The sequence below is a fragment of the Podarcis melisellensis genome, assembly GCF_964234715.1.
Source record: "Podarcis melisellensis genome assembly, chromosome: 2".
Taxonomy (NCBI): domain Eukaryota; kingdom Metazoa; phylum Chordata; class Lepidosauria; order Squamata; family Lacertidae; genus Podarcis; species Podarcis melisellensis.
This window is the reverse complement of record NC_138529.1, coordinates 42429829-42453771: the sequence shown is the minus strand read 5'-3', so window position 1 is coordinate 42453771 and position 23943 is coordinate 42429829. Positions and strand designations below refer to the sequence as shown.

General features: G+C 50.0%; 1 protein-coding gene and 1 long non-coding RNA gene across 10 annotated transcripts; one reads left to right on the top strand and one right to left on the bottom strand.

Annotated features, from left to right (window-relative positions):
- Positions 1-3202: 3202 nt before the first annotated feature.
- LOC309364163 lies at positions 3203-4581 on the bottom strand. Its single transcript, XR_014165762.1, has 2 exons — positions 4548-4581; positions 3203-3825 (listed from the first exon to the last, which is right to left on the bottom strand). It is a non-coding gene; the product is annotated as an uncharacterized lncRNA (long non-coding RNA).
- On the top strand, positions 3823-22257 carry LOC309364160 (uncharacterized protein). Of its 9 annotated transcripts, none has more exons than XM_081900933.1 (6): positions 3823-4489; positions 11100-11604; positions 12120-12201; positions 13735-13901; positions 15020-17731; positions 19892-22256. In XM_081900933.1, the coding sequence occupies exons 2-6, from the start codon at positions 11184-11186 to the stop codon at positions 20302-20304; spliced, it is 3795 nt and encodes a 1264-aa protein (XP_081757059.1). In that variant the 5' UTR covers positions 3823-4489; positions 11100-11183; the 3' UTR covers positions 20305-22256. The 9 variants fall into 9 exon arrangements, with proteins under 9 accessions (XP_081757059.1, XP_081757063.1, XP_081757064.1 ...); XM_081900937.1 differs by lacking the exon at positions 3823-4489 and adding an exon at positions 4622-4784 and having other exon boundaries at positions 13735-13817; positions 19892-22257; XM_081900938.1 differs by lacking the exon at positions 3823-4489 and adding an exon at positions 4625-4784 and having other exon boundaries at positions 12120-12174; positions 13735-13817.
- Positions 22258-23943: the final 1686 nt, after the last annotated feature.

The following is a 23943-nucleotide window of genomic DNA, read 5'->3' as shown; positions in this document are numbered from 1 at the left end:
CTGATCTGAAAACATTCAAACCAAATTCACCAAAGGTGAATGCTAAATGATATGCACTCCAATAACCCTACAAGGATATAAATACAAAACATCATGAAAATCACCAGCACACAACATCCCCTGCAGATATTTGGATTCTAGTAGGTCCCAAAATGAATAAGTTAGCAATATGTCATTATTTTGCAAGGGGGTGGAATGAGAAATATGCCATTAATACTCATGTTAACAGAAAGATGGTAAGATACAGATGATGCTAGCATTGTTCTGCACTGGTTAAATCTCATTTTAAGGATACAAATGAACGCCAGAAGCTTCTATACACAGAGTCAGACCACTTGGCCTTGTATTTGCTAGCTGGACTGACACCAGCTGTCCTGGATTTCAGAGAGGAGTTCATAACTGTACAACAAGCTTCAAGACCTGGAAAGAGACTTACCTTGGGTCACAGTGCCTGTAGGGCAGGAGAGGGGATCTTACAGCAGTGTGACTTTACTGCCATCTAGAGGCCACCTTCTCTGTAAAAGCCAGGTTGGCTGCCTGAACCATGCATGGAATGTGGTTTTTAGAGTAAGAGATCAAAACCTCTTGCTTTTAGACCAGCTTTTACAAATAGGAGAGGGGTAAAGTAATTTAGCTATGTCTCCTCAAACAATGACAATCCAATTCTTGTCTTCTGGAATTAGCATATTCATTGACTATGTCACACAAAATCCGTGAGAAGTGTCACCTTTGGGGTTATGGATTTTCTGTTTTTAAATGTTTAAAAAGAGGTATCTTATGGGGCCAGAACCAGCAACCAGATCTCTAAAAGATGTCATGAAAATACGCTAATAATAATAATGGTCCATTGTATCCACTGCAGCACAAGTCCATTGAAACTGGGGATGGGACAGGACGGGGATGGGGATGGGTTAGGAGGGTAGAGTTTATTTTTCCGGTTTCCAACAATGGCTTGCTCCCTGCTCCAGCCTAGAAGTCTTTCCATTATGTTGTTGTACGCCACCCTAATCTCCCCGTGACACTTACCCAGGGTTCGGTTTCCTTGGAGTGTGGCACAGCGGAGGCTATGGTGCATAATTGATTTACACTTCTATACAACCTAAGCCTACAATGGAGGGGTTCACAGCGTTGACACCCCAAAAGGGTCTTGCTTCTCCCATAGCCACAGCCTTGGATTGCAAGAGAAATCAGGCGTCACTCTGACCCTCTGCCTTACCAGCCTGCTGCCTTGCTTCCATCTTCCAACTCACATAACTTCACTCTCAACTCTGACCCTCCTCTTTAACTTCCAGCCAACGGAGGGAGGAGACCCACCCATTTGCCCTCTGGTGCTGAGCCACTTCTGTTCCATCTGTAGCCCAGTACCTAGTCTGTCACCTCACCAGGAAGCTAGCCTAGCTTTTCCAGGAATTAGAATCCTTGATTAGATTTCAACACTTGCAGGGGCCAGGGGTGAGAAGGGCCTCAGCATACAGTCTACCTCCTCCAAAACTCTTAACGCTATGCAACTTAGCAAACACAAGAGAGAGTGCTTAAGTCTGCAACAGCCGGCTGCTTCACTGGACTGCACTATATAATCTATGCCACCGTTTCCCAAGCTGAAAACACATAAAATAAATTGTGGGATTTGGGACAGTTGCAAATCAGTACTCAAAATTGTAATCAACAATTCTGAGTGTTATTGCCGTCCCTCATCGAAATCTCAAAGCTCTTTGGCTCATTAAAGACTTCAGTCTGTGAGTGGAAAGAGGTTGCTGTTCATTGATCTCCCTTACTGGAGTGTAATGGCTGGAGTAGGAGTGAAGTGATCTGATCCAGCCTGCAGAAGAGTGTAGAGCTGAACACACTGCCAATTTGCCAGCTCTATCTATGCTGATCCTTGGAGAGGCAGATTGGAGAGGAGGCAGAGGTGGTGATGAATAGATTGAGTCCAGTGTCCCTCTTTCCCACACAAAAATTAGAGCCAGCAGGACTGGAGGAGCACTAACCATGTTGCTGGGGGGAATGGATGTGTGTATTTTTAAGCACAGCAGCACATGTGCAACTTCCTGGTGCATGCAGAAATCTCTGATTCAGGCCCGGGTGCCTGGTTAGGGTGGGGTGGTGGAACCTCCATATGGCCTATAAAGAATAAACCAGGTATAGCAGCCATATGTGAAGAATGTCTCTCTCCTTATCCATTATTGTTGTTGTGATTTTTCTTAAATAATCATATTAGAGCTATTTCATTGTGCAAAGTGCTTTCCAGTTCTTCTCCTCCTCTGCTGTTTCTCCCAATTCATCTAATGAATAGTGGGCTTTATTTTAAAGAGATCTATGTATTAAAATGAAAAGGGTCAGTGGTTTTATATTTTGCAGATACATGCATATATGGAAATCTTTGTTTGGTTTTTATAAAATTAAACAATTATTACATAAGACAACTCTGATCCAGGCTAAGTTCTGGGGGACTAATGAAGGGACTTCAGGGTGGTGGTGATTAATGAGCACAGCTGACAGTGAAGGAGAGATTCTGGATGCAGAAAGAGCCAACACACACAGCCATTACGAGTGTTGTGGAACTCAGGTTCGTCACCAGTCCTGTTGAATTCTGTACGTGGGAAGGGAAGGGGGCACTATTTTGCCCTTTGCCTGAGGCAGCAAAATGATTTGGGCTAGCCCTACTCTTCCCCTGGTGTTGAGATTCAGCATTTTCACCCCTAAAGTAAACAAAAAATTAAAAAACACAGAGATTAGAGGCAAGCAAGAAGCACCCACCTCTGGAATTAGCTGCCACTCTGAAGGCCAGGACAACTCTTCCCATAATCATCCTCACTACTCCTTGTCGGCTAAGGAAAGATGGAGACCACTTCATCAGGCCTTTCTGCAATGCACCATGCAGCATCTACCTCAAGAGCTGCAGCCTGCAAATACAATCCAAATTAGTTTGTCCACCATCAGTGAAGAAGGCCCTAAGGCAAGCTGTAGGTCTGAGCAAACATGAAAGAAAGATCCTGGACATGGGGGTGGACAGTGCTAGATAATATAGTGCTATATTAAGTGTTGCGTTTTCAGCTGATTTTGGAAAGCAGCCCTCAGAAGTAGCATGATGTAAAAGACAGCAGGGTGTGTAAGCCACTTGGACTCTGCTGCCACAAAGCACATAGGCTGATGGCATGTTGATTAAAAGCAAAGCAAAGCAAGAAACAACAACCAGAAAGTCTTGTGGCACGTTGAAGAGACTCCAATTTATTGCAGCATAAGACTTGGTGGACTAGAGCCCAGTTCATCAAACATATATTCACATATATGTCTATAGAGAAAACAATTGTGAACAACTGGGCCAAAAGGTCATGAAATACAAGAGACCATGAGACAGAAATTCCTGATCTGAATACATAGGATTAAACTTACGGTACTCATAAATTCTAATCCAGCAATTTCACACTGGAGTCCTCGTAACAGTTTTTGTTGTTGTTAAATGCTGGTGACTTTCAGGTTGGCAGCAGTGTGTCCTGAGAAAATGAAATATCTTCCCACTAGCTTATGCGGCCTTAAAAAAAATGTAAGCATTGTGCCCATTTATTCTTTACTGTGGGTCCTTGCTTATTTGTCCTATACAGACACTAGGAAGGCATTGTTGGCACAGCTGATACCATACGATATTTCAAAAAGTAAAAACCAGGACACCTCAAAAGTTGTTGAGGAAACCACCAAAATTGTTGGGCTTTTTTAAAGGAACAGTTTGGGCTGGTTCCTTTGACAAAATGTTGTGTTCAGTTGCTTTTTCTTCTAGGTCTGTCCTGTAGTAGATCACTCCAGCCTTTCCAATTCTGTCTCTTCATTCTGTGGATATTAAAGTTTTTAGAACGCCTGAGGCAAATCTTTCAGATGAGATCAGTGTCTGAGGAACTGGAACAAATTCTTGTTTCGGAGGGCTACAGTACAGATGGTGGACGGGGAGACTGTGGCCCTCCAGAATATCCTCATGGTGCGGAAACGGGAAAGGGCAACAGCAGGCAAGTAAAGCTGTGCAGGCCTGGCTGGTGCTCCTGTCAGTACCACTGCCAGACAGTGAGCCTGCTTGGGGATGGGGAGGGTGAGCCAGCCCGGTCTGCCAGGAGGGCCCACTAAGGGCCCCTTTGACCCAGGCAGGGTCCTGCCACCCCGGGTCGGCCCCTGCTCGAACGACTCTTTTCAGTAAAACCAGTTCACACGTTCAGGTCAGGAGAGGGGGGTATATCCGCGCACGTGTGAACCAGCCCCGTGTGTCCTCTTCTGACAGTAGCAGGCTCGCTATCAGCGCTCCGGCAGGCGGAGGGTTAACACCCCCCCCCCGCGGCTGAATTACTATTAACCAGCTGCCACATGGGCGGGGGCGGGGCGGGGGCCATAATAGCTGCCGGCGGCGCAGCCGAAGACACAATTGATCCGCGCAGCGCCAGCCTCTCCCCCCGAGAGTGACATCATCCCTTCCAAACCCCAACCGGCGCTGCCATTGGCTGGCCAGGTAATTGAGAGGGGCATTTCTGCTCTCCCTCCTGCCCCGCCCCTTTCCCCATGCCCACTTTGTGCGTCTCTGGCGCTGCCGCCGCCGCCTCCAGTCCGCCTGTCTTCGAGCCCTCCGGCCACACACGCCCAGGGCAGGCGCCGCCGCCGCCGGCAGTACCAGCACCAGCGACGCCCAGGCCGGCCGGCAGCATCCCCTGCACGGAGACAAAAGCCCCCCAGGGCTCCTTCGCTTGCTGGAGCGGCCGAGGGACGGTTGGCTCGGCTTCCCGGCGCGCCGCGAGCGAGCGAGCGAGGTAACAGCCGTCGAGGGGGCGCCGGGAGTTCCGGCGGCGGGCGGCCCCTGGCCGGAGCTTTGGGAACTGCGCGCGGAGCGGAGAGGATCTGGGCGGCTCTTCTCCCCACCCCCCCACGGCTGGGCAGGGCGGGTTGCTTCTCTTCCCCCGGTTTCCCACGTGCTGGGGGTCAGCTTATTTGGGGGAAGCGGGGGGGGGGGCTCCCGTGCACATGGCGCCGGCAGGTGCAAAGCGGACCGAGCGAACAGCCCTGATCTGGAGGGGCGGGGCGGGGTGTTGGCTTTTTTGTTAGGCTGGGCAGTTTTTGAATGGATCCTCCCGGCCAAAGGGAAGACTGGGAGCTGGATCCCAGGCTCAACGCTGGGCTTCGTGAAGCCTTCGGGGCAGAATCTGCTGTGTTAGCCTGTTAGCCCCGTCCGCTCTCCCTCTCCGACCAACTCGTCACCCTCGGAGAGGGGAGCTGCACACTGCATTTGCTGTACCCGTTGGTGGTTATTCTTGTTGCACTTTCTCTGGGTGCAGTAAGCAGGGCATTTTTTCCTTTTTAAAAAAGGTGTGACGTGAAAGGGTTTTTTTCCCCAGCAAGCTGATTGAAGCGAGCTAAGGCTACAAGTGCACTAAAAGCGTCGGTACTGGAAAAGCGAGGTTTATATTATATATAAACAAACAAAAACACAAAGCCTCCATAATGTCAGGGGCCACAGGGGGAAGTGGCTCCCATCCCTAAAAAGTCTCGCATGAAACCAGGAGGGACCAATTCCTAAGATGTGCAGGCCCTTTCCTTTGTTAAGGGAGGGATTTGCAGTGGTGATGAGCTACCATCTCGTATGAACACACAGCCCCACCCTGTGCTTCTTTGTGAGGCTTTCCCTGGTATTGCTGGATGAATCCATTTAAAAGATAAAATGAAATTGAGGCTGCCTTTTTGCAGGAAAGGCAAACTGAACCAAATCTCTCTCAGCTGGTTATTGGAAGAACAAATGTCAACTATCTCACCATTCATAGGGTCCCATGTAGTTGACAGTGGACAAAGGGGTTCCTTTCTCCCCCTCCATCACAGTATACACGTAAAGGAGGCTGTCTCTAAAATGGAGAAAAAAAGTTTGTATTAAGGCTTTGTACTCAACAGAAATAGCCTTTCTCCACCCCCCCCCTTGGATTAGCTCCTCTCTAGGAAAGAGGCTACCCTTCCAGGAAAAATCCCACAGGAAATAAAGTAAAAAAAAATGGGGGTGGGGAATCCAGGTGACCTAGTGACTTTTAGATGGATGGCTGAGAGATGCAGAAATGGGCTAGTCTAGAGCATGGGTAGGCAAACTAAGGCCTGAGGGCCGGATCCGGCCCAATTGCCTTCTAAATCCAGGCTGCAGACAGTCCAGGAATCAGTGTGTTTTTACGTGAGTAGAATGTGTGATTTTATTTAAAATGCATCTCTGGGTTATTTGTGGGGCATAGGAATTCATTCATTTTTTCCAAAATATAGTCCAGCCCCCCACAAGGTCTAAGGGACAGTGGACCGGCCCCCTGCTGAAAGCTTGCTGAACCCTGCTCTAGAAGAAAGGCAAAGCCTTTTGGGGATTGAGATGAATGAATAAAACCTTTTAGGGCAAGGTATACTGACCATCTGCTAGTGAAAGGATGTTGCTACAGAAGTGTGCAAAGGAAGGGCAGTGCACGAACACTGAAGAATAAGGAAAATCACTGGTGAGGTAAAGTTGAATTATAAGATGGAAATAGGTTTGGGGAGTATGCATCAAATCAGGTGAGTTTTTAAATGGGAGAGATGTCTGCTAATCTAATCACCTACCTAACAGGGACGTGGGTGGCGCTGTGGGTTAAACCACAGAGCCTAGGACTTGCCAATCAGAAGGTCGGCGGTTCGAATCCCCGCAATGGGGTGAGCTCCCGTTGCTCAGTCCCTGCTCCTGCCAACCTAGCAGTCCAAAGCATGTCATAGTGCAAGTAGATAAATAGGTACCGCTCTGGCGGGAAGGTAAACTGCATTTCCGTGCGCTGCTCTGGTTCACCAGAAGTGGCTTAGTCATGCTGGCCTCATGACCCGGAAGCTGTACGCCGGCTCCCTCGGCCAATAAAGCGAGATGAGTGCCGCAACCCCAGAGTTGGCCATGATTGGACCTAATGGTCAGGGGTCCCTTTACCTTTACCTAACCTAACAGGAAGCAGAAGTCATAGATGATTGTGTTGGGGGGAAGACAGTGGCTTGGGTAGCTAAGCAGATGTAACTGTGTCTTTGCACACTGATGCTTTTAGATCTCTCCCCCTGGTACTTTGTGTAATTAAAGCGGATCGGCAAGGTAGTAGCTGGGGAACGTAATGGCCATCTCCAAAACCAGAAGAGAAATTATAGGCTTGCTAGCAGAGCTCTTCCTCCTGGGACAATAATTGGAACAAACAAAAAACCAAAAGTGAATGGGTGACTGTTGGAATGATCTAACTCTCTTGCTTTGGGGGCAGGTGTGATGGGGGTGGAGGGGCTGCAGCTCCCTTGCACTTCTTGTGGCTTCAAGGAAAGAGCAGAGGGGGGAGGGTTGAGTGTCTAATGTAGCTGGAAAGTTTGAGAGAATGTGCAGCAGCATTCAAGGGCTAGAAAAGAAGCAGGTTTTCCCATGGGCCTGCCTTGGGCTCAGATGTGGATTGAAACATATGCTTTGCAGCTTTGGGTGATGCAGAATTATAAACATGCCAGGATGTTGCGGTGGGTTATAAACAACCAAACAAGATATTTGAGACAACTGAAAGGTACTCATGGTGGGCAGTAGAAGGGTGGGGGGAAAGTGTAAATACAATTTGGGACAGGGTGTGTGTAAGAGAGATTTCAAAGAGTTCAACCGTAGCATGAACAACACTTAGCTCTGCTGGGTTTTAAAATGTCAAGTTGATATAAGGGAATTTGGAGGGTACACACTTTTAGCAAGCAGAAAGTGAAACTGAAACTTGACCATCCATGAGACAAGAAGGTCAGGAGAAACCAAAGTACAGTATTAAAACAAAATGACCTCTTAAGATAATAACAGGGTGGGAGGGCAAAAGTTTCCTATCAGAACTGTTTGGCAATAGCTGATATTGCCTGGGAAGGTTATTTACATGGAGAGGTGTTGTGTCAAGTGTGACTTAAGGGGTTGGTCCCATAAAGTTCATTCTTCTTGCATTGAACAAATGTGCTTTTTGCAAATATGGTGCTGTTTCTGCATCTTTCTCTCCCACATCAAACAATGGGTTAAAAGTTAACCATTCTTTTCAGCATAGGAGTGGCTAAATGTCCTGGATGTTCAGTTAGGGCTTTAAAACAACCAGCTGAATAAGCAAATATGGGTGAAGACTCTACCCATAGCTCCCTCATTGCCTTGTGCTCTAAGAGCAGAATGGAAGTGACCCTGGGAACTGCCTTTGTGATCTAATAGCTGTCAGCAGTCACTGAAGCTTTCTGCATATGGCTTCTCTAGAGTGGGCAGAAGGTAATGTGATCTGCTGGTGGACCATTGGGTGCCCTAGGACAGTGTTTCCCAACTTTTCTGGGCAAAGGCACACTTGTTTGATGAAAAAAATATCGAGGCACACCACCATTACAGCCCCGTGACGTCAGCGCGCAGCGAAAGTGTAACTTTCAATTTTTTCCCCTCCCCTTTGCCGGGGAACCTCCAAGCTTTGGGGGGGGGAGGGACTGAGGGACCCTAACCCTAACCCTAACCCTCACCGATCACCCGGGAAAGCATGCGAACGAGGAGCCCCCGTGTCCTGCTCCCGGCAGCGGACGGCACAAAGCGAGGAGGCCTGGACAAGGCAGCACGCTCCCCGCTCTCGCTGCATCGGGGCTTTTCTCCTCCAGGCCGCTTTCGAAGTCCCCTTCTCCGCTCCCAAGAGCCGGAGCCGCTGCTTCCAGGCCCTGTCCGAGCCCCGACTTGTGGCCTCACTTCGAGGAGCGCCTGTTGCTGGGGACGGGGCTGCATCCCCCTCAGCCGCCGCCTCGCTTCCTTCCAGGAGACCCGACGGCTCCCCCTCTCCCGCTCGCCCTCCTGCGCCCGCAGCAGACCGAGACCTCCCCGCCCCCGCCTGGCTCGGCCCTACCTGGGCGCCTCCAAGCCCGGCCGGCTCCGCGTCGCGCTCCACGCCGGGCAGCTGCAGCAGGGGCTGCGCAGGGGCGCGCGGCGGCCCGGCTGAGCGCGCCCCGGAGCCGCCGCGCCATCGCTCGCGAGTCCCTCCGAGAGCCCGCGGGACTGACTCCGGAGTCGCGAGGCGGCGCGTCGCCCAGGGAAGGGGCGGCTTCCCACAAGCACGACGACCGAAAAGAGCCCAGCAGAGCGCGCGCCCCGGAGGACTTGGGGGGGTCTGTAGGGCATCAGTGGCCCCCAGAATTCTGCCCGCCCCTCGCCCCATTTGATCCAGATTTACCCTCTGGGGAGAGCGAGCCCCGGCCCAGCAGGGGGCGCCCTCGCTCCGTCCTCCGGGAAGCAAACGCCCTCGCCCGCCTCCCTCCAGGCAACATCTCGTGGCACACCAGGCAACATCTCGCGGCACACTAGTGTGCCGCGGAACACCGGTTGGGAAACACTGCCCTAGGATATAGGTGGAAGAGCCTCCCAAGTCAGTGGGTGACTTGAGACCTATCTAAGTCAGCTCTGTCAGCTCATGGGCAGCGGGCAAAGTATTCTGTGACACTTATTGCCTGGGAAGACTGTGCAGAGGCTGCCAAGGGCCAGTTAGTCTTTCACTTCCTGCACAGGAAAGTAGATCATTGGTAGTGTCAACTTTGGACCACGTGGCTTGGCAGCCCCCCCCCCTTGTCTTCTGCCCTCTCCCCTGGAGAGGAGTGCTATCATGTATTGTAGCCTCTGCAGCCACAGTTCATCACACTTCTGCCTGGGTGCAAAAGTACCACTGGCAACAAGGCTTGGTTGGTCCCAAACCTGCTGTGCAAACTGCATCAGGTGCACCCAAGGCTCTCATAAGGGGAGCTCTCCCAACCTGGTGCCCTCCAGTTGCTTTCGGCTTCAGCCAGCGTGCTGTGCTGGCAGGGGCTGATTTGTAGGCGGAGGCTGCTCTCGTCAAATCAGCCCAAGATTCAGTGCATGGCAGTTGCATAAGGCCGTCTGCTCTTTTGTATGCTACATGCCAATCCTGGATAATCAATGTGGATAAGCCTTGCATTTTAAATAGGCTCCAAGCAAGTGTGTGTAAGAGTGAGGCATTTTCTGAAACAAATTTGCACCTTCTGTTTTGCTGTTCACCTTGTCTCAGAGGCACTTTACACTTTCCCTGTAAAGTTTTGAGTCTCTCCTCATTTAGAGGCAGGAATTGAGCTGTCCTCAACAAATCCCTTTTTAAAAAAAACCACCCTCCAAAGCTAAGACATGTTTAAAATAACTTCCTCTCTTTGGTCATACTGAAAAGGGTTTCGATAGGAGATCTAATTATCAAATAGTATGGCTCTGAGCTGCCTTGGTTTTTGCGGCGTAAGATTTATTGTTGAATATAAATTTCAGCTACAGTAGTGGTTGTAAATTTTGTAGTGATCTTTTAAATGCCTTGACAGTCCATTGGATGCCATCTGGGAAGGGTCCTCCTTTCAAGTTATACTCTGTCTTGGCCTGTCCCTGCCAGCTGCTCTTCCACCGATAAGTCAGTTGGGGAGGCATAGGGAGCAGAGCATGGTGAGGAATATCAGGTTCTCCTTCTGCTGGTGGATTTGGTTTTCTTTCTCGCCACATCCCCCAAGCTTGAGTGCTCTGTGGTTTTGATGGAACACTTTCTTCTTTTCTTTTTTTGCTGGGAGTGATGGAACCCTTGTCGCAAAGTAGGCAGCTAAAATAGTTGCCAGCCATGGGCAAATGCTGCTACAAAGGGGACTGCACAGTGGCAGAAATAGGGCCAATCTAATGAACAACACAACATTGGCCTTGTGACTCTAAGGTGGATCCTAGCAACGCAACTGTTGCTTAACTGATCTGACTTACCAGTAAGACACCAACATGTGGCAGCTGCCACTATGACTTTGGCACCCCTAGAAAATTAGTTTCGTGCTGCGTGGATTTTCATGCTTTTCTTTGCAGTCCACCAACGTAGAATCCACCTCTCTGAAAGCTTTTGGCAACAAGCTGCAGATAGTTTCATGTGACTAGATGGCCGCATATGAATGCTTTTGTGTATATAGTCAGTGCTGGCTTTTTGCATCCGAAGCAGCTAGGTTCAGCTTGCTGAACTAACGGGATGTGAGTCATCTGCAATACTACACACAATCCCTGCAGAGCTTCATTGGGGTGGGGTTCCACACAAAGTGTTGGTGGTCCTCTTTTTCAGGTCGCAGGTGAAAACGGAGCCCTGCACCTGGCCTAGCGGTTCAGAGAGATACAGACAGCCTGCCCACTGCCAGTCGGTGCGAAGATGGATGACAATGGCGCTGCTGGCGGAGACCCAGCTCCACGGCTGAATGGCGTGGCAACGGCCAGTAAAGGAGCCCGGGCTGCCTGTCCACCTGCAGCAAAGCAGACACCCAGCAGGAGCCCTCGGGCTCCAGTGCAGGTCCCTGGCAGGAAGCAGCCAGGAGCCACTACAAGTCGTCCTCCTACAGTTCCTTGTGGCGCCCCCAGAATGCTCAGCAATGGAGCAGCCAGGAAGCCCCCCGTGTTGCAGACAAAGCAGCCAGTGGCCAAGGCCAGTGCTGCCACCAACTTGTCTGCTAAGGGGGCAGTGAAAAAGGTCATGGGGGACAGACCCAGCGGGCCAAAGACTTCAGAAAGGATCGGTCAGGAGAAGGAGGTACAGCAGAAACCCACAAAAGTGGAGACGCAGGTGACGGCTTCAGGTATGGATTGCCAGCCTAACTCTTCAGCAGGGGGTTATTAAAGCTGTGCTAAGCCCCTTAAGACATTGCATGGCACCTTTGAGCTTTGTTCCTAGGCATGCTTGTCTAGAGAAGGCTGTGATCTGGGCCAGGTTCTCTCAAGCACAGCTTAACTCAATGGTAACTTCCCATATACCCTCCCTCCCCAAATTGGGCCAAATTTTGGGAACAACATGGAACTTTGCTGCTAACTGAAGGGTCCTTCCTCCCTGCCCCCCACCTAAAACCCCCTAGTAATGTGGTTTTTTCTAGGTTTCCACTTGTATACCTTGCAAATATGTGCACAGGCCTGGCTGTGCTAATCACTCACCATGTACTCAAACCTGGTAGAGAAATGATGTTCCAGGTGCCTTCCCTGTTCTGCTGGCGACTTGATAGCTCTTTCATGCTTATCCAGCTAGGGTCTTCTGATCGTTTGTTCTGTGCTTTAATCAGCTGTTTACTTAAGGCAAGTATCTTCTTTGCTCTTTCTGTAGCACCAAAGGCGACTTCCACGAAAGTCAAGAAACCCGAACAGACAAAGCCCCCCAGGTATGGAACGGAGGAGCACAGGGAGCTGTGAGTCAGACCGCTGGTCCATTCACCTCAGCATTGCCAACACTGACTGGCAGCATCAGTTCAGGGTCGCAGGGAGGGATCTTTCCCAGCCCTGCCTGGAGATGCTGGTACCTAATACAGTACGTGCAAAGCATGTACTTTTGTCCCAGGAGCAGTCCTAGGAGGCAGGCCAGGCTGAGAGGGTGACTGACCTGAGTCCAGCACTGTCCACTGGCACCACAGTGGCTATTTGCCATCCTAGTGCAGGGGTGGGCAACCTTTGGTCCTCTGGACGTTGCTGAACTACAACTCCCACCATCCCTGACCATTGGCCATGCTCGCTGGGCCTGATGGGAGTTGTAGTTCAGCAACATTGAAGGGCCCAAATGACTCGTGTCCTAGTGAGTGGATGGAGCCCTGCTTCCGTTAGAAGGAAGTAAGAGAACAGAGGTGCAGAGGACACTGGGATGTCGGTCTGTAACGTGATGAGTGATTGGCAGGGGGGGGCTGCCAGCTTCTTGAACACCACCATAGCAACGACAAAAAACGTGCACCTCCCACTTAACGATGCATCCCATAGATGACCACATGTACTGTTTGTGTGGATCTGCAGTGAGTCCTACCTCTGCAGTCTCTGAATAGGGTGCACTTAGTAACAGTGCAGCACCTGAACCAACTTGACCGAAGTGTAGTTTCCATTCTGATTAAGGAAAATGTGGCCCACAATTGCCTTGTGTACAGTGCTTCCCCCACTGCACACTGGAGCAGGCAGTTCTCTGCTAAAAGCGATGGTTACTGAAGCAGTATTTTGAACTGTGCTGGCAAGTACTGCAGAGGCCGCCCTGCCTAGAGTAAATGCCAGTTTTGGTGATGTGCCACACTTTACAAAAAAGGAATCAGTTTAATCATCTTCACTCTGCCAGCTCTTCAGAAATGAGTGGTCATCTTAAGGCAAATCTACAGGCAGAATTTTGCCCCGTTGACTTCCTTTGGGGCAGTCTGTACGGTGTACCAAAAAGAAAGCAGTGGGCAGAGAAATAGCAGTTGTAGTGGTAAATTTACCTACTTTTAATTTGCTTTTATGCATTTCCTCTTTTAATCTTGGAAATGACTGGAGGCAAGGCCTGGAGAGTCGGGGGTGGGGATATTCTCCAGGAAGGTTCTGCGTTTCCCAGGGCTCTGATTTGCATGTTGTAAACAAGTGGAGGAATGGGAAGCACAGCTAATTTTATGTTTCCTCTCTCCCCCCACCCCCCACCCCACTTGCTTTGAGGATCTGAAGCTGCTTCAGGCCCAAGGAGCGGCTAGAACGGAGGAAGTGATCTGATTTTTGTAATCTATTTTTTATAGCTTTCTCACTGGAGCACTTCTCTTGACGGCTGGCATTTGTCAGGGATAACCTTGCCACTCTGGTCACCGCTAATTGCCAAAGACTTGGAAGTGCTGGCATTTGTGCCAACACACCAGCATGCTGGCACCATTGGCCTCTGTGTGTTCGAAAGGCTTGAGCTACAGTCTCTCTCCCCTGCATAATCTTGTTGCTTTCTGTTTCAGAACTTGGTTGCCAGGGACCAAGAATTCAACTGCATCAGCCCTCAACAGACCACCAGCCAATAGCACCGCAGCCAACGGCAAAGGTGTGGGGAAACCTAAGCAGGCAGTGCCAGCTGCTGGTCAAGCTGTAGTAGCGCAGCAGAAAAGCAGTCCGGCTACACAAAGAGGTATATGTGAAGATATGTAGGTCCTGTGTGGCTTATGGGAAGTTCTGAGCCTTCCACAGCATAATGCAAAAAGGGAGAAGTTCCACATTCTGTGGAATCTTGGATATGTATGGGGGGGGGGGGTAACAAGGAAATGAGGAAATCTTCACAAGAGTACACAGCATACATGCATCTCATGAAGTAGGCTCAAGTCTATGGGCTTTTCCACACTTCCTCTTGTCCTGCTCTTGTCCCCTCTTTAGCTCTTTCGGTGCAAACAGCAATCAGGTTTTCTTCAGATTGCTATTTGTTCCTATTCCAAGCTAAAGAGAGGAAACTGCTCAGACCCGTGTTTTTTAGGCATGGGACAAGTACGCGTGTCATCACTTTTGCTGCATCAGACTGACACAGCTGCCCCTCTGGAAATTGAGACATTTATATAGCACTTCTATACGTCAAGAAACCCGCGTAACCGTATCTAGTTTCAATCCTCTGAAGATAGGTTGGCATTTCCATGTTGCATGCCTCCAGCTGAAAGCTGCTTGCTGAAGCCCACCTAGTGAGTTCATAGTAGAAGTGAGATTTTAGTTAGGGGCTTTCTGAGAGTGAGAGCTGCCACCTTAGTTGGGGGACTATACATTCCACCAGCCTTCCTCAACCTGGTGCCCTCCAGAGGTTGTTGCACTTCAACTCCCATTGGCACTAGGCAGCACAACCAGTGATCCAACACGGTGGGAGTTGCAGTTCAACATCAGATGGGCACCAGGTTGGGGAATCCTGCATTGCATATCTGCATTAAACTATAGCTAACGGTGCCTTATTTCAAAGGGGGTTTGAGGTGACCCAAATTCTGGCTCCATAAGGCAAGGGATGCAGCAGTTGGAGATTGCTTTAGGGTAGGGGGTGGTGCATAGCGAAGCATTCCTAGTGATGGTACTGTGGCTTTTATGTTGTTTGGTATGAAAGCAGTTGGCAGGTATAAAATGGGTAAATGTTTATGGCTTTGGAGCAGAATTGCAGCTGCCATGAGAATCAGACCTTCGGCTGCTTAAATCTTCCCACATGCATTGACGCATGTTGTGAGAGGCTCAGCTTTGGCAATCACTGCAATGAACTTAAAATACTATTTCTCATTCCAGATGCTTCCAGAGCTGTCGCGACCTCAAAGGCCAAGCCTTCAAGATCAAACCCTGCTGTGAAGATGCCACCTGCCCCCTCCAGGCATCCCAAACTCCCAAGCTCCAAATCTCAGTCTGAGCAAAACCTTGGGCAAAGGAATGCGGCCGCCCTTCCGAATACCAAGCTTTCCTCGAAAAAGTTCTCGGAGTCCACTAAGCCCAGAACTCCTGCCAAGGTGGCTGGTGGAACTTCGCATCCGCCCACGCCACAAAGAGCTGCTGTCTCTGCTTCCAAGGCTTCTCCTGCCGGGGGCAGTCCAGGCAAGAAGCTCCCCAAGAAAGATGCCCTTCCTAGCCAAGAGCAGGCCCCCTCTCCAAAGAAGGTCCAGAAGGCCAAGGAAGGGCATGCCACAGTGGGCACCGGTGAAGCAGAAAGCATCTCCATAGAGGAGGCAGGGCCCATAGAACAATTAGACCCTGCAGCAGAGGTAGAGACTGTTTCCTTGCTAGACTCCCAAGAGGCAGTGTCTGAGACCTGCAGGGTGGAAGCAGTGGCAACTGAGCAGTTGGAGCCAGGGGGCTTGGAAGGGGAAGACTGGGCTGGACATCCCAGCCTGAAAGTGCTAACTCCAGCCGCTCTTGAGGCACCCCTGTCCTCGCTTGATCAGGATGATGTGAAGGACTCCTCCTCTCCTACTGAGATGCATCCAGCAGTCCTTGTGGCACCTCTGGCTTCGTCTAGCCCACAAGATGGGACTGTCTCTTCCTCTCCCACCGAGACGCATCCAGCAGCCCTCGAGGCACCTCGGGTCTCTCTGCCTCCGCAAGACGTGAATCATGACGAGATACATGATTTGGCCGCCTCTGAGGTCCTGAACGTCCCTGGTGACGAAATACTGGGCTTGCAGGCAGCTTGCACTTACGAACCATCCCTTCCTGTTGATTCAGGGCTTGCTTCCCAAACTTCAACGCTGGAATCTTCCCAGACTAGGCAGGCAGGCACAGACTCTGAGTACTTGGAGGAGCAAGACTTTCCGCGCCTTGATGTTCCAGTGGCTGTTGAGCAGCCGCACTTGCTGCTTGAGGCGGAAGAGCCTTGTGAAGGCATAAGCCACCTCTCGTCACCTGGCACCCAGGTGTCCACTGGGGAAGGTGTCCCCATGCCAAGCTGTGTAGAAGAAGGATTTCATTCTCCCGGGTCCTTGGTTCCACATTTTGGGTTGCTTGAAGAGGCCCAAACTGCCAAACCTCTGGCACAGACAGCAGAGGCAGCGGAGGTGTCTGTCCTCACAGTGGAGCAGCCCTCCTCCTTCAGCCAGGCAGGTCCTCCCCTGGAAACTATGGCAGAGCCTTGGGCAGCCGAACATGAACTGGATGAGGTCCTAAGCCTGCCTCGTAGTCCAGAGGTGGAGCGACAGGTGGACAGGGCCCCACTGGAGACAGAGACTGAGAGGCTGAGGAGGAGCCCACTAGAGCTTGCAGCTGAATGTGGTGACGTAACACAGGAAGTGGTCACTTCTCCACAGGCTGGGAGGCCACAAACAGCTGCCATTTATACCGAAGATGAACTCCTGGAGCCTCCACATGCAGCAGAAACTTCTGTAATCGGTGAGTTTGTTCAGGACCAGGCCCCAGTCTCTCCCCAGACCCCTGAAAGCTTGCTTCCCACAGAATTTGTTGGAGAGCCTTCTGTAGCCCACAGCGACCCATGCAGTTGTTTGGGTGGACATCCCGCAATTGGAGGCCCTGTGGATGATGGTGATGATCCAGTGCTCCTGGAAATGTGTGGGGGTAACCTGAACCGAGAGGAGGCTCCTGCGGGGGAAGCTCCAGTCTTCCGGCCCCATCTCTCAGGGGAGCTCTCTCCGAGCGGTGTGGCTCAGGTGTTGGTGCACAAACCCCAGACCCTGCCCCTGAAGAGCCTTGAGCTGCTGCAGGAGCCTCCCGCCCAGCTCCCCGAGCTCCCAGACTTGCTGCTGAGTAGCACAGTGCTGACCACAAGCCAGTCCCCAGAGAGGGGAGGCTCCTCTTCAAAGTCCAGCACTTTAAGCGGACCCGATTTGGCAGGCAAGAGCAGCAGCGAGACCAGCACCCCCGAGGAACTGCTGGACTATGACAGCAGCTCCGGGGTAGAGTCCAAGTCGGAGGAGAAACTGGAGCAGACCTGCCACCAGCTCCTGAGCCCCCTGGAGGACCTGCCCGGCGAGCTGGACCTGGGCATCCACATGGAGAAGGGAGACGATGAGGCGGAGACCCTGCCTGCTGACGAAGTCCTTGGCGACCCGCCCACTGAGCCCACCGTGTCCTCCGAGGAGGAAGCCGAGCTGGACGCTGATCTCCTGAAGGACCCGGGCTTCGCCAAAACAGCCGTGTGCCTGTCGACTTCTTTCCCGGGCAAGCCGTCCTTGCCCCACTCCGTGGAGGAGTCTGACGAGCCGGGCTCCGGCGACGCTGGCACCGAGACCCCGGCCTCCACCAACTCTGCCGCCTCTTGCGACGTCTTTGGCGCCTTCCACCTCCACTCCACCGACAGCTGTGGGAAGAGCCCCGGCCTCTCTTCCCTCGAGAGCGAAGAGGGCAGCAAGGACCAGCTCCCCAAAGAGACCGGCAGCAAGGCCCCCGTGGATTGGGAGCAGCACTCCTTGCAGGCCTCGCCAGCTCCCCAGAAGACGCCTGGAGGGCAGGGGGAAGAGTCATCCCAGCCTTTCACTGCCACTTATAGCTTGGCTGCAGGTAACGTATAGAGGAAACCTGCCTTGTCTGTGTCAAAAGTGCCAACCTGTGGTATCTCAATGTGCAATAGTACCCTGTAGGGAAGGAAGACGGCCCCTCTCCTTCCATGTGCACCTGTTCCATCTGTGTTTCTAGCCAAACAGGCATACTTTTTTTTGTCTCTTTGTGTTTGATACCTCTCCCCCTCCCCCAAATCTCGACAACCCCTTTTCTTCGCGGGAAACTGTGTGTATTTTAGCGTGTTTTCTGAGAAGGGTAAACTTCTTAGTCCTGATATGTTGAATAAAGCATCACTTTGTCTATCTGATCTGGCCTGTCTTGTTTTTCCAGGAGATCTGTTCCCTACCGTTTTGAGGTGGGGGGGTTGGGGGCTTGGAGAGAGTGGAGAGCCCTAACTGAACGCGGCTGTAAGTGGCTTTGCTTCCGAGATCTCGCCAAGGAAGGTCCACGTATTTTTCAAAGTTGCTCAGGTGTTAGGGACGCAGTGTGGAGCCCTGTCATTGAGAGCTGCCTCTTGTGTGCTCAAGTAGCCCAGAAACCTTGGTTGGTTTTGCACATGAACTGGGGCAAATCTGACTGGCATATTGGCAGCAGTGAATCATGGGAATGTTTTGCAGAGCTGGATAGAATTTTAATCCATCAAGGTCAATACACTTTCCTGGCCTTGTTCAGCAGCCCTTGAGCCTAGTAGTTGCTTCCTAGTGACCTTGGAGCCTCCCTGTTCTGTGAAGGTTATTTTTCTTTATGGGATCCCATCACTATTTGCTTCTCTCTCATGAACTGGATGAAGCCCTGCCAAAAAAAGGCTCTGCAGAGCATTTGGTGGGGAGGGGTTATACTTATGGCAATCTTCAGACTAGTCTTGCAGGCAGCTCCCCTAAAGTGAGTCTCACCTTATCAAATATAAGAGGAATTGAAATTTGAGCAGGCCTCTTCTAATGCAGCTAGCAGGGAGGAGAGCTTTCTAGAAATGGGACTGAATACCATGGAAGAGGGAAAAACCCACTCTGCTGCTCCAGAGGCCTGGACTAGACCTAAGGCTTAAGTAACAGGAGAAACCTGTTGATGGCAAGGACCAGTTAGGCAGCAAACCCAATTATCTAGGGGGATGGAGGTCTTTGAGCAGAAGCTAGGCAGCCCTCTGCTGGAGATGTTTTAGCTCAGAAATTCCAGCATCAAGCAGGGGATTCTATGGTCCATGAGGACCCCCCCACACTATAGTCCTATGAAGTTGGCTAAGGCAACTGATCTAGGCAAAACCAGCTTTGTTATAGTTGTAATCTTGGAATATGATACCTTAACCTTGTGACCTTCTGTAGGGTGGTAGGAAGAGCATAGGTTGATCTCTTTAGAAGCGATAGGTGTAGTGAAATGGAGTGTTCAAACCAATTGCCATTCTAGAGGGAGCAAAATATGTTGAAATCCTACTGGACTAAGCAAGGTCACATGCCAAAAGATACCGTACTTGGGTCCCCAGTAAGAATGATTGGGTGTTCTGTTTTGTCAATAGAGAATGGCAGAGCTGACTGGCAACTTAACTAACAACTTCCTTGATGGATACATCTTTCTGCTTCTGGTTGGCTTTTTAAGTAAAATGGTCAACCAGGACTCGCGAAAGTATAGATGCTGTTGAGAAGAAATAACTCTGATTTAAGAACTAGCTTAAGTTTTATAAAGCCAATGAAGTTCTTAAGAATTAATTGCCCACCTGCCCAACCTGTCATCTTGAGAAACTCGGGAGTGGCAATCTGACAGGGACCATGAGTGAATGGGGAGTTGCTTGGGAATCCCAAAAGGCAACCCTAGCCAGGTCCCCATGCAGTTCTTACAGCTGTTGTATGTCCATTAAGCTGGCCCCATATCTGGATGGGACAATACTAGAGGGAGACAAAGTAGGGGACCTGAACAAAAGGGTTCTGCACAGCCCAGGCATTGCAGTGGTGGTGGGTTCAGTCAGATAACAGCAACCTTTGAAGGCAGCTCTTGCCAGGCTGAGAAGCATCTCAGGTTTTCTTTTTAAAAAGAAAGAAGTAAACCCAGGCTCTCTTCCCCTGCTCTCCTGTTGTGTTCTTCTTGTCTGTTACTTACTTCCTCTTTGTTCGTCACCACCCCACCCTGAGGGCCACTCTTTCCAACCCAAGCTCCTTGCCCTGTTTGTAGGTGACAATGGGGCTGGCCTGCCCTTCCCCTGGGGACCCTGTCCGTCAGAGATCCTCTCCACTATCTATGAAGTGGAAAGTGGCGCTGAGACTCCTGGCCCGGAGGAAGAGGACGGGAGCCGCCATTTGCGCGCTGCATCCCGAGACCAGGCTCTTCACCTAGGAAGCATCCAGGCCACAATGGTGCAGCAGCTGATCAGCAGGACGCTGCTCTTCTCAGCGGAGGCCCCTTCCGGGGCAGCTGGTGGGAAGGGGGCCCTGAGCAGCGAAGCAGAGATTGGCAAGTGGACCGAACTGATCTCTCCTCTGGATGAATCGCGCGCCAGCATCACTTCTGTGACGAGCTTCTCCCCAGAGGACATGTCATCCCCGCACGGGGACTGGACTGTGGTGGAGGTGGAGACCTTCCACTGAATTTGTTTCCTTGGAAATGGAAAGTTTCCCTTGGGCATTTTGACTTGTTTCCCCACAACACCCTTCCCCTTAGGTACGATCCAGCCGTTCCTGTAGAGACTTCAGAATCTAGTGTTAGCCAACTGCGGGGGTGTTCCTCCTCCCCTTCTGATCTCTTGGGCAGCTAATGAGAAACACTATCTGAGATGATTGCTCTATTGGCTTTTACTGTAGCTTAGCCACTGTTTTTGCCACTTGCCAGAAAGTGCAAATTCACTTTTGAGCTGCTTTAGCTCACTGGACCCCCTCTACATTTTGTTTGGCTTTTCAGTGATTTGGGGCAGTTTCTACACTTGAGATAGGCCTGCGCAACTTCGCCTGGTAAGTGCTGGGGGGGGGGACCACACCCCTCTGCTTTTGGTTGACATAGCAATACTTTCTCTACTTGGCTGGGGGCTGTCCCCAGCCGTAGATAAGCAACTGTCTGATACAGCTACTGATGTGGCCTTGGAGTTCCACATGGATTTATTGGCAATTAATGGCTACAAAGGCTGGCAGACCTTTCCTAGGTTGGCAGAAAATGTTCACGTGCCTCATTTCTCATAGCTGACTACAGATACAGGGAACCCTTCTAAAGCAAACTGCTTGCTCTTGGGAGAAAGGCGTTTCTACCTCTTTCCCCTGAAAGAGCAACATATGAAATTGCCCCTCCAATGACATAAGGGCGGGGGGAGCATCTACAAGTGAGGAGGAACTGCTCTGTCTTTAGGCATTTCTGTACTTTTCAGGAGCGGGTCATGCCCCAAGTTTCAAAGTGTGTGTGTTTGGTGGGAGGGCTTGTGCTGGTATGTGGTTTGCCATCTTAAGTGCCCATCAACTTGGGTTTTTTTACATAGACATCTGTACCCTGTCCAGGGGAAAGGACAATGAGAATCTCTTTGGGAATTATTCTGCTTGGGAATTGTTTGGTACAGGGTGTCTTCTTCCTGGGAGCTTGAACCCAAAGTTCATCAGTATAGAGAAGTGGACAAGATTGCAATGCCAATGCCTGTGCTATCCTGTCTCTCAATATTGGCACAACACTAGCAACCTGCAGGTTTCCTATGGTGCTTTGCAGGGATAGCTGTGCCATGTCCAGGGACTTCCTTTCTTTGATGATGGACAAATGCAATTGACACTTTTTACTGTGGGACTCTGCTGTAACAGACTTTAATTGCGATGAAACACTGCATCTTTTTTTCCTAGTAAAGGCCTCCTAGCATTTGCTGGTATTAAGTGGGACAAAATTACCGCCTTTACCCCACATGCCACTTGTGGGACACCCATGTCCCACCACAGGGATTTAAAGAATAAAAAAAAATCTCCTTCACCTCCGCATACTTGGGCACGTAGCACAGGACCACTTGCTAGAGAAACTCTTGAGCAGTGCAGAGGTAGAAATGCCTTTGACGTGTTAACTTTCCTCCATATCTGCCTGCTACAATGGAGATGGCAGAATTTAGGATTCTTGAGTCAATTACCTTGAGAGATTAGTGCTGCTAGGGAAATGTTACATGAGATGGAGAAGCTTGTTTTCTAGGTAGGGACAAGGTGCCCATGTTGGATAGCCCTGCCTTGCTTGTGGGGCAGAAAGTGCCCAGGCATTACGAATTGCTATGGCGGAAGTAGCCCAACTGTGAGACCTATCATCACATGGCAATATGGTCCTTCTCTTCCATGCCTTCAGAAATGGTTTTCCTCTTGGTAACTCTTGTCCATGCAGCTACATGTGCCTTGAATGCAGGGTTTGGGGGGGTATCTCTTACAACTCGATGGAACTGTAGCTTTGTGTAGTGATATCATTGGAAATGGAGCCTTATTAACTGTAACAAGGTGTGTGGTTTCCCGCCCCCCCTCCTGAAGTTTGCATGTGTGTGACTGCTTTTGTAATGTAGCACATTGTTGGTGATAAATTATGATAGATTTTTCTTAGTTTCTTAAAATAAAGATGAACTTGAGTTTCCGCTGTTGTGTCCATGTTCCAAAATGGGGGGGAGGGGCTTATATGTTCAGGATGTAATTTATTTATTTCCTCAAAATAGGTTTCAGTTCTAATACAATTTTGAGCTTGTGGTGAATTGCTTTCTTCATCTTCCCTAAAACTCTTTCCCTAGCAACTTCACCTTAGCATTGGTGCCTAGACTGGTTCCTTGGATGACATGCTGCAATGCAGTTCCACGTCAGGCCTGAATCCTTTATCCAGCTCCAAATTCTACATTTGCAGTGTACATTTAAAAGACTTGCATATACTGGACAATGGTTTGGGGTCCTGCATGATGGGTGCAAATTGCTTCAAAATTAGGTACCAATTCAGGCCTGGATAAGAGATTTAACCATTTGAACTGCTAGCTCTGTACTCTTCGCCTACCCTTATGAAGCATGGGACAGGTGGCATCTTCCTTCTGTTAATGGAACGCTCTATTATTGTAACCACAACAAAATTGGTTGTTGGTAATGATGGTTAGCCGGTTCTTCTGTGTGCTCAAGTAAAACTACAAAGTAGAAGCTGCTGACACAGTTCTGCTGTGTCTATTATGTCATCAAAAGGATATGGATGGGCTTTAAAAGATGCAGTCTGCACACAGTGGGCAACACCAACACATTCATCTCTAGCCCCTGTACCTTAAAGCTTGGCTGACAGGTGCAGCTGCAGTTTGCGTACTGAAAGAGACTTTTATTTCAGAGCTCGCAACTGTTCCTGCTGTAGTTCACAGAATGATTTGCTGTAGCAAAATGACGTAAAGGGATGCGTGTTTACCTTTTAAGTCCCAATGACTTAAGTGGCACCCTCAGGCTTTTACTCAGGAAATATTTGGTGGAAGTCAACATCACTCTTCCAGCTGTTTGAATAGAATCATTTCCCTCTCCTCCTGTGTACTATTCTGGGAGTTCTTCTGATGCACACACACCTTGCCAAAATAACCAATTTTTGGGTGTGACATGGTGTGCAGGGGCAAGCTTGTGTGGTGCTTCTGCTGAGGGGCTGGTTAGGGAAATCCCGTCCATTGAAATTTATCAACCAATCTTAGTCACAGTCATCAATTCCAATGGGTGTGCTCTGAGTGACATGTTGGAATGGCACACGAAGCGGTCTCAAAAGTGTCCTAGCAGCATATATTTTCCCTTGAGTTCCTGTGCAGATTCTCCAACCTACCTACATCCAAACCAATACTATAAAAAATAAAAAATGCTATACCAAGTATGCAGTTCTATTTGTAAGGTGTCTATCATAGCCTACTTTCCATAATTTGTATTTGTGCAGCTGGGCCCCCTATACCTTACCCTAAAAAAATTGGTTGTAGCAGGATTTCCCCCAGGCTTAGTTCTATTTTATTTTTTTGCTTTTTTGCCATTCCCAAGACCCAAGCAAACTATTATTTTGTTCCAAGGAATACAGGCTTTGCCTGGGCAAGGAGTCCTGTTATGGTTGCTTGCCATGCAAAAAGTCCAGTTCAGCATCTTATAAACAGATGCAAGCGTAGTGGATTGATCAAATGGACCCTCTTATGGGAGCCAGGAGTTATTATCCTTTAAACCAAAAGCCTCTGATCTTCCCTCACCCCATTCCCATCCTCAATATGCAGTTATGTTACTGAAGTCCAGCACAAAGCGCAGCATGCA

Excerpts from the sequence above, each read along its gene's own strand:
- LOC309364160 (XM_081900933.1), top strand. The coding sequence starts at position 11,184 with ATGGATGACAATGGCGCTGCTGGCGGAGACCCAGCTCCACGGCTGAAT. Across the intron at positions 12,202-13,734 it reads ACGGAGGAGCACAGGGAGCT|AACTTGGTTGCCAGGGACCA; the intron begins GTGAGTCAGACC and ends TTTCTGTTTCAG. Across the intron at positions 13,902-15,019 it reads CAGTCCGGCTACACAAAGAG|ATGCTTCCAGAGCTGTCGCG; the intron begins GTATATGTGAAG and ends TTCTCATTCCAG.